This window comes from Poecilia latipinna, unplaced genomic scaffold, assembly GCF_001443285.1.
Source record: "Poecilia latipinna isolate Pla-1442-1.1 unplaced genomic scaffold, P_latipinna-1.0 Scaffold171, whole genome shotgun sequence".
NCBI lineage: Eukaryota > Metazoa > Chordata > Actinopteri > Cyprinodontiformes > Poeciliidae > Poecilia > Poecilia latipinna.
In genome coordinates, this window is record NW_015112787.1 from 208,900 (window position 1) to 218,122 (window position 9,223).

Below are 9,223 nucleotides of genomic sequence, written 5' to 3' on the forward strand. Positions count from 1 at the left end.
GTTTTTTTCTTTTTTTAAAAAAGATGAATAAATTTTTTTTCACAAAAATTTAATTAAAAAAAAAAAAAAAAAAAAAAAAAAAAAAAAAAAAAAAACATTTTATTCAACATTACTTTTCTTGCAAGACTGAGACCGGGTTGGGGAGCTGAGAATAAAATACACATGGAATTTCAAAAGCTTCTCCCCTCCTTACTTTTGAATTAAATCACTATTTGGCTCTAAAGGCTCTGAAGGCCAAATCATGTCATAAAGACATAAGCCAAGCTCATATTTTATACTCTCTTTGACCCATTTAACTGACCTCAAACATATGTTGGAATTTTAGTGTCACATATTATTATTATTATTTTTTTCATGCCAATAACAGTTCATATGGTGGTGTGGGTGCATAAAAATGAAACAAAAAAAAAAACAAAAAATTGGTGTGGCTGGAGACAAAGTCTCCATAGAGCAGAACTATGATGTGGAGGAGCCGAAGTTGTTGCAAACCCTCTTACATACATTCATCCGTACAGATGCAGTTGGGGGCGGGGGTTGAACAAAAGCACACACCTGCACACAGCAGGCCTGTCTGACACCAATGACCCCGAGAAGGAGGAAGGAACAAAGGGGAGGGAATCAGGATAAAGCAAGAAGGAGAGGCGAGGTTTAGATTGGTTTAGGGCATAAAGGCACTGGAGTTCCAGGGCCCCTGCGCTGTTTCCAGACAGTCCCAGCATAGACTGCAGACTTCAGACAGCCGAATCCCTGGAGCCCCCAGGGCAGTGTGGAAGCCACAGATGTTCTTAGGAAGCTCAGAGTATAACACTCCAGCAGAAGAAGGAGTGTGGGAGGTAAAGGTGTGTTGCGGGAATGAAAGGAAGAGGCAGGAAGGCTCTGGAGTAATAATTCTATAGTTCCCTACAACCTGCAGAACAGGCACACAGAGAGATATTTCCAAAGCATTTTATGCACCAGAATGGTGCATAAAATGTAAATCCTAAAACATGCACATGATATATCAGTGTTGTCAATCTAGAGGTAAATCGAGCTAAACGGACAGGAAATCGATGTAAACTTCACACCTCGTAGAAGGGTTTCGGGTCAGCCCAGTCATGACTCTCCGCATCCTGAAGAATGCAGGCGAGGCAAACCTGGACGCAGTAGCTGGTCAGCTGCTCTCTTAAGGCCTCCACTGCCTCCTGGTATCTCTGGATTGGCAGCAGAGTCAGAGATCTGACCAAAGGGGAAGAAAAGAAAGTTCGAGAAACGCAACAAACAAATCTGGACTGCACCGAGAACATTTGGGACAAAGCTCATTTAAGTTCAAGCTGCAACTGTGCATATCTTATTTTCAGTTAAATGTATGCAGGAATCTGCAATGAAAATAGAATCTAAAATAGTAAAAAAAAAAAACAAAAAACGTTGGTTTATCCTAGAAGTACACAACGAGGTTTATTTTCCCCTTAAAAACAGTTTAATGGAGAGATAAGGGGCCTACAGACACCCAGACAGACAAAGGACTATAGAGGGAATCCACAGAGACTACAAGAGATATGAGATTCTCTACTAAAGTTACCACACAATTTAAGGACGCATTGCCAACCAGTGCTAATTAAACATGTTTATAAGTCACCTTAACTTTTGTGAGGACGTCCAACTTAACAACTGTTTTTAATGACAAAAGTGAACAAATAGCAGCTCTCTCTGGTGTCATTACAGTGTGCTCTATTACGGAGAGAATGAAAGATGTAAACTGAAAAATCTGTTGGGTAAAGCTTAGCTACAAAGCAGAAAAAAAAAAGAGTCAGATTACTTTCCCTAGAAGATGAGAGTTCGGTGCCTGCTGCATTTCTGTACATTAGCAGCTGTTACCCAGTGGAAACCTGCTGCAGGCAGGGACTGAAATCAGATGAGGTAGGTTCAGCTGAGGGAAGCAGAGGACTGGAGCTGCAAGGCGTTGGATTCTGAAACTTCTAACTTCGGTCTCTTGCAATGGCACGCACAGTTGAAATAATAGCACAAATCTGACTTAATTAAGAGAAGTGACTGTGCATCAACGGATTTTGAATTTTACCAAAGAGGAAAGCCATCATTGCTATGAGTGAAAATAAAAATGTTGCCTCGATGAGAAGATTTGCACAACTTCAGACCATTTGCTTTATGGCAACATAAGCAGAAAAGTAGGTGGATGATAAAAGACTATTTTCAAGCAAGTTGTATATTTACTGATAAACTAACCTGATTAGGACTAACTCTACAAAGGAATGAAAGATTTTCAGTAAAATTCCTAAAAGTCTTGTAAAAGATGTTGATGGGGAATATTAAAGATATTCCAAATTGGAAATTTTCATTGGGATTTACGGGAGTTAACTGTAAAACCGGGGCAATTTAAGCATACTCTATCATTTCCAAATACAAATATAACATTTTGTTTTGTCATCCGTGGACATCAATACAACATTTGCAAGCTAAACATGGACAACATACGTTTAACATATTTAGCTAATAATGCAATCAAAACTTTATGCAATCCACATGTTCTGTCATATGGCTTTAATAGTCTTGAGCTCTGGCTTCAACATGGCAGGGTTGCAGAAATCATCTGTGCACATGATGGGGGAATGCACAGCGCATGTAGAGGATGTGACCTCATTACGCCTGCTGAAAGCACTGAGCTATGTGCTTGCAGCACATAGGAAGCACATATTTGCATGCATTGTATTTGCATGCAAATGCAATGAATTGCATTTGCATGCAATTTCATTGTTTTGGTCCAGTTTGTGCTAGCAAATTACAAACTCTTTAAAATCTCTCTAAAGGATAAAAAAAAAATTCACTGTTTTAATTCCGTTTTGTTCCCATTTATTCCAGTGAATTCCAATAGACTTCTATTGAAAGTTTTCAACTTCCTGGAATTTCACAACTGAAGTTACGACACATACATGGAAACACAGCAGCTTATGCATAATTCCTTCTCATGTCACGTCAACAGACTCGCTCACACGAGTACACCTGCTTCTTACATTTTAGCGGGAGCTGCACTTGAATCCTTCAGCATGACATTGTAATGCTCTAGTCGCTGTTGCACATGAATGCAGGAAGCAAGCAGAGCAGGCAAGTTCTTCAGGGGTGCAGAGGACGGTACCTCCAGGGCCCTCTCCTGCAAACGGCCCAGCATGGCAAACGCTGCTCTGCTACAAGCTTCCACAAAGCTTGATCGCACCCCCAGGAGAGAAGTGTCCCTGCAGGCTACTGCCAGTGGCAGCAAAGCATCGAGCTCAATCAGAATTGCTCCACAGAACTGTGGGGAGAGGGAAAAGGCAAAGACAAGACGAGATCAAAAGCAGAAGTAAAATCTCTCAGTAGACAGGAGGAAAAATCTGGGAGAGACTTCATTTCTGTGGCAATGAAAAGCATTTTGCAGGGATAATTTGAATATTTAATAGGTAGGGGACTGAGAGAACTATTAGGCATGGGTTTATCTTGAGAAAAATCCCGAAGATCGTATATGCAGAACACAGATATTTGAAGACATGGCCTCAGCAAAACGCTTAAGACTTCTTCCGCATGTCAGCCTTACTCCACGACAGAGCGCATCACATTTACCACAGTCACAGGGAGTCATTGTAGCATGAAGAACTAAGCAAGAGAGCCGAAATGAGAGCAAATGATTGGGTAAAGATACTGTAGCTTTAGAAATTATTACCTGAGGATTCCTTAAGAAACTTGTAATCACATGTAAGATTTCCTCCACCAACTGATTTGGAGCTAGTTTAGTGAGTGTGCCTATTACAGGAGTATTATGGTTCTTATAGAACCTAATATTTCTAATGAAGTTCAGTGTTTTAATCCACACAGTTGAGCTTTATGTCATACTGTTGTTTTTATTTTAGCAAAACTATGTCACACCATTTTCACAGCGATGCCAATATAGTTGTTGTGTTTAGGGCTTATATCAAAGGAGTATTATTTGGTGTTACCCAGAAACGGTGCATCTACGGTGCATTTGAGCTTCAGCGAAAAGGCACTGACAGCAGAGAGGTAAGGGATAAAAAGCATCGCAAGGAATCGGTCAGATGATAGTGCAAAGAAAGTCAGAATGCCGAACTTCGGCGAACCTTTAGCTTAAAAGTGTAAATCTATATCTACCCATCAATTTCCCCTTTGCTGCTTAGTCCTTGGAGTATGGTGGGAGATTACACCTGAGAGACCCAGTAAAAGTGATGTTGTAAAAGACATACAAGTTTAGTCAATCAGCCAGCAGTAGGATGCACCATCTTTACTTGTTGCAGGCAGTAGCTGGGCAGCTTGGCACACTGTCATTTCAGAACTACAAAATATATAAATAATTTGCAAACTTTCACCCTTCCTACCGAATTTTCAGAAAAATCTCATCCACACACACACACACACACACACAAAAAAAAACACAAACACACGCAGGTAAACACAAAACAATCACAGCATCGCATCTCTGCTGAACACAGGCTTAAATTTTAACTAGATACGATCAAATTCTGGAATCCCATCAGGACTACTGCAGCAAGGTGAAACAGGCTATAACTTTTGAAGTGCTAGTTAGGGTCTGCTTGGGCTCCCGGCATAGCGAAGGAGACAAACGAGCACCTCAGGAGAGGCTGAAGAGCAGAAAAAGGTGTATTTGGTGATGTAATTGAGAGCTCACATTAAACTGAGGAGGGTCTGGAGAATTAAGGTCCGTCCGCAGGTCAAATTGCTGCTGCTTTTAAAATGAGGTTATTTGTTATTCATTTGTCTGACAATAAAAAAAAAAAAAAACAACAACACTAAGCCTGTTTATTTATTAACACTAAGGTGAGTCTATATAAAAAAAAGGAAGCACTGAGGTACGAAAGTGTGAATAAAAAAAACTGCGAGCGAGATATTGATCCAGATTAGGTTTTTCAGCTAGCAACACAATCTCGAGTGTCTTCTCTTTACAGCCGTCCGGATTTCTTTCGAGCCCGGCTTTATTGTATGCAAATGCATGCAAGTATAACCTTTGGGCTGGAAGGCTCTCATCTTTGAAGCGTTGACCTACACATAAATATGTTGTACAGGTCCTGAGCAGGGACAAATTTTGACACTAGTTAGGAATCAAGAGACACTAATACACACAAAGTAGGAGGATTTAGGAGGACAAAGGTGAAAGAAAGAGGGAGGAATCTGGATGTGCGAAGTGTAGAAGAAGGTTTTAGAAGAATGTGAAACTTTAAACACATTTTTTTTTTTAGGTAGAGCTCCCTGAAAAGTTTTTTTTTTTTTTTTTGCGATTTTGAAACAGGAAAGAAGACGAAGAGAGGCTAAATCAGCAGTGTCAGTAAGTACGCGGCTGCTCAGCCTCAAACACTGGAGATTTTTGGTGGTGTTACTTCTTAAGTCCAGTTTTACATCACACTCTGGTTTTGGGCCTCAGAAAATTCAATCTCCTGTGTCTGTTTCACCTCTTCTTACCTTTCCCAGGCCCTCTTTTCTCATCCTTTGGTCATGTTATCGCTCCTATATCCTTCTTAATGCTATAGCCACTTTCCCTTTGTGATTTCCCCCTCTATCATTAGTAAACCCTCAATTTCCCCCCCATTGAATACCTTTCTCCACACGTCTTCTAACCCCCATAATATCAACCACACCAGTTCTTGGTTTCTTCCTGTCTTTCTTTTGTTCCTGGAATCCTCCCCTCCAGTAATACTGATCACTCTTCCCCAGACCCTTTCTGATCCAGGGCGTCATCTGTGTCAGACTCAAACTATTTGAGCTTTCTATTATAGAGGGAGCTTTCTACGGGAGCTACAAAAAGCATTAATCTCTCTGGTTCGGGCGGCTGTGTGTAAACCCGTATTGTTAAGTCTGATAGTATTAAAGAAGGATGAAGGGAACAGACCCTCCTCAGGGGAGGCTTTATCCTGAGGTTACTTGTGCACAGCATTAAGCTATAAACTAGACCTTGGTGTGTTTTTCTGTTGAGTAAATTTGAGAAGCAAAACCAGGATTCTGCGGATGCAGTATGATTTTGCAGATTACTGCAGAGGGGGAAAAAAAACAAAAACAAACCAACAAACAAAACATCAAAAGTCACATTTTTCAATGAAAGTGAGAAGAAACTTCACATAACAGAAGAAAAACTGCAAACTCCAATACCCATTTCCAAAAAGGGGACGTTTAATGCTGCCTAAGACTAATTCTGTGAAATTTTATTTTATAGTATGAACTAGTAGAGAAGATGAAAACTATAAACGATGAGCACCACAAAAAAAAAAAAGTTCCATAAATCTTTTTTTTTTTTTTTTAACAAACTTGCAAGTGCTCCATCAAAATACCATAAAAAAAATACTGTGGTCCTGAAAGAATGAAGAATCTTTACAAGAATACCTTTGCTGTCATCTTAGGAGCGTCTCTCTCTGAGCCTTTGTAAAGGAAGTCTTCTTTAAGATGTTCGTTGCTGACAGAGAAGTCAGCGATGGGGCTTACGGTGACCAAGGTGTGTCCCGAAGAATGCAAGCGCTCTTCTTGCTGTAGGTTCTTGGCGCAGACGTCATCCAGCACCACTTTAACGCAATGCTCCATGTGCGGGACAAGCCTAGTAAAAGCTAACCTCCAGTTAAACTCCAAAGTCTGGGCCTGAAAAGCAGGAAATGAGCCAAGAGCCAGCAGAATCATAAAATAGGAAGCAGAAGACATTTTCATGCAACAAACACATGCAAAAAGTCTCACCTCTGGGGTGTGAAGTTTGTCTGCGGTGGGTTTCTTGCCATCTGTTGTCAAACTTGAATCCTCCTTAGGCTTTTTCAGAATGCCTAAATAATGACACAGTATAGCAACTAACTACAGTAATCTGTTTCATATAAAAGTAAAATGAAAACCTTCTTTTTGTCAAGCCGTCAAATTATATATATAATTTGATATAGAAGACCATGAGGGATTCTAACATGAGGGATTCTAACAAAAAAAGATGCAAAACTAGTCATATTTGTTGTAAATGTATAATTCATTGAACAAGTATTCACATGGCTTGAACTTTAACATTTTCTTACTTTACAAGCATGAAAGTTAAAGTATTTTAAAAAGACTAAACCAACGCATACTTTTGAAGTGGACAGAAAAGCCAAAAATGTAACTTAAAAGTATGAAAAAGATAGACAGCAACTAAAGTGTCTGCATTATTTCTTTTTGCGTTCTGTATAACCATTTATGTTTTTCTTGTGTCTGCGTATGATTTATTAAAAACTTTTATGTTGTTGTGACAAAGGATTTTTTTCTTTTTTCCCCCCACTTGTGGGATCAATAAATTCCAAAGCAAAGTAAAGTAAATGGAGGGGCTGTGTGTGCTACACATTAAACAATAATTTGAGTTCTGGACTTTGGCCTACTCTAACATAGTAATATACTACGGTACGGCCCGTCGAAAATGACTTTCATTTTGTCACTCTTCCACAGAGGCCAGATTTATGGAGTGCATTATTTGTAGTTGTTATGTTCACATTGATGAGATATGGATCTCCGCAGGTTTTCTGTTGCGCCTTACACTCTCCATTTCAGGACCGATGGATTGAACAACGCTCAACGAGACGGTCAAAGTTTGGGACACGGTTTTAAAACTCAACTCTGCTTTAACCTCCTCTACTGCTTCACACCTCGGCATTCTGGGGTGTTTCTTTGGTCTACAATCTGCTGGTGTTTAACTAATGTTCCCTAATAAGCCTTCACAGAAAAGTTGGATTCCCACTGACTTCAGCTCGCACTCGGCCAGAGTCTGTTTACTGATTAGGGTTCTTCTGAAAGTGAAAGTCAGATTTGAATTTTATAAAGGGGAATCAAAGTGAAGAGCTGAATTTAGGTCCACAAAATATTTGTCACATTTTCAACTCAAAGAAAATTGAAATAAAAAAAAAAGCAGAGTATAATTTTAATCATTTAAATTTGTTGCTGCTGCAAAATGAGAACGAGTTGCATGAGGTGCAAATACTTTTGCAAGGTGCTATATTACATTCAGAGGTTGTATCAGTTGAGAGCATTTGTTCTGTTCTTTCTACCACTGAACATTGTAAAACCAGGACTATATGTGAATAGAATAAACACACTGATGCCAATCTTTATCCTTTTTTCTTGTCTGTATTTTTAGCTTTGAGAAAGCTGTCGAATTAAGTTAAGTTAAGCTCTACCGCAAACAACATGGAATGGTTATAAACTCCAGCTTTACACTTGCTACAAATAGATGAATTTACTACAAAGACCGTAGACGCTCCACGTTGTTTACGTTAAGCAAAGGTATTGAAGCAGTGAATTTATTTTTGGGGTTCTTTGGGAATAATGAGAAGCCAGCTAGTGGCTACATGTCCAACTACAGTTTAAGCACCACTAAGCTGAGCTGGCCTGTTTTTTCTTTTTTTTTCTTCGTTTCTGTTTAGTCCCAGAGGTTCAAAAAAATAAAAAATAAAAGGTATTTAAGCAGTGCATGATGATGACAGAACGACTGCCCGCGTCTCAAAGGAAGCAGAAATAATTTGCTAATAGATGTGTCTCTGCAAGTCCAAATCTGAGATTTAGATTTGATTTGAACCCAGATCTTGGCAACAATGCACAGGGTAATTCCATGAGAGGCGATTGTCTCGATTTGTGTAAAGACTGCAGCTTGTGGGGAAGCTGTGGTGAATAAAAGTGCACAGGATGTTGAGTTGGGTTTCAATTAAAAAGCATGAACATCAAGGCCATAGTTTCCTAATCGGAAAGCGAAGAGTTAGACCCCAGGCGAGGCAATTTAGCCGAACAAGACCGTATGCAATGGAAGAAGGAGGAAGCGGCAAGCACATCACTTTTTGACCTTTAAGCTCATCTGATGAATTTCTGGTAATTAAGTCGTTTGATTGCTTGGAATTAATGATTTGGATAACTGCCCTTTAAAGGCTGTTTACCTCTCTGTAAATTGAGCCTTTCCGCAAGTCTTGTTTTTGTAAATGTAACCTTTATGGAAATTACTCCACGCACCAAAAGCTTTCATTTAACATCTCTGCAGTGGCAGTTCAAAGGGGAAAGAGGAAACGGATACTAAAGGCCTGTATAAGACCCCAGATAATACCAAACTAATAAACACTTTTTTTCCCCCAGACTTTATGGTGGAATTAGCAAGGAAGTATGCATGCATGCGTGTGTGTGTGTGTGTGTGTGTGTGTGTGTGTGTGTGTGTGTGTGTGTGTGTGTGTGTGTGTGTGTGTGTGTGTGTGTGTGT

At 39.7% G+C, this 9,223-nt stretch overlaps 1 protein-coding gene across 6 annotated transcripts in view; it reads right to left on the reverse strand.

Annotated features, from left to right (window-relative positions):
* Positions 1–9,223, reverse strand: part of kiaa0825 (KIAA0825 ortholog) — a 156,682-nt gene that overhangs the window by 117,852 nt on the left and 29,607 nt on the right. For all 6 annotated transcript variants that reach the window (XM_015030054.1, XM_015030052.1, XM_015030051.1 and 3 more), the window contains 4 exons: positions 6,712–6,794; positions 6,370–6,618; positions 3,006–3,283; positions 1,065–1,215 (listed from right to left, as the gene is read on the reverse strand). In XM_015030054.1, the coding sequence (XP_014885540.1) occupies positions 1,065–1,215; positions 3,006–3,283; positions 6,370–6,618; positions 6,712–6,794 (761 nt within the window). The remainder of the gene's footprint in view (positions 1–1,064; positions 1,216–3,005; positions 3,284–6,369; positions 6,619–6,711; positions 6,795–9,223) is intronic.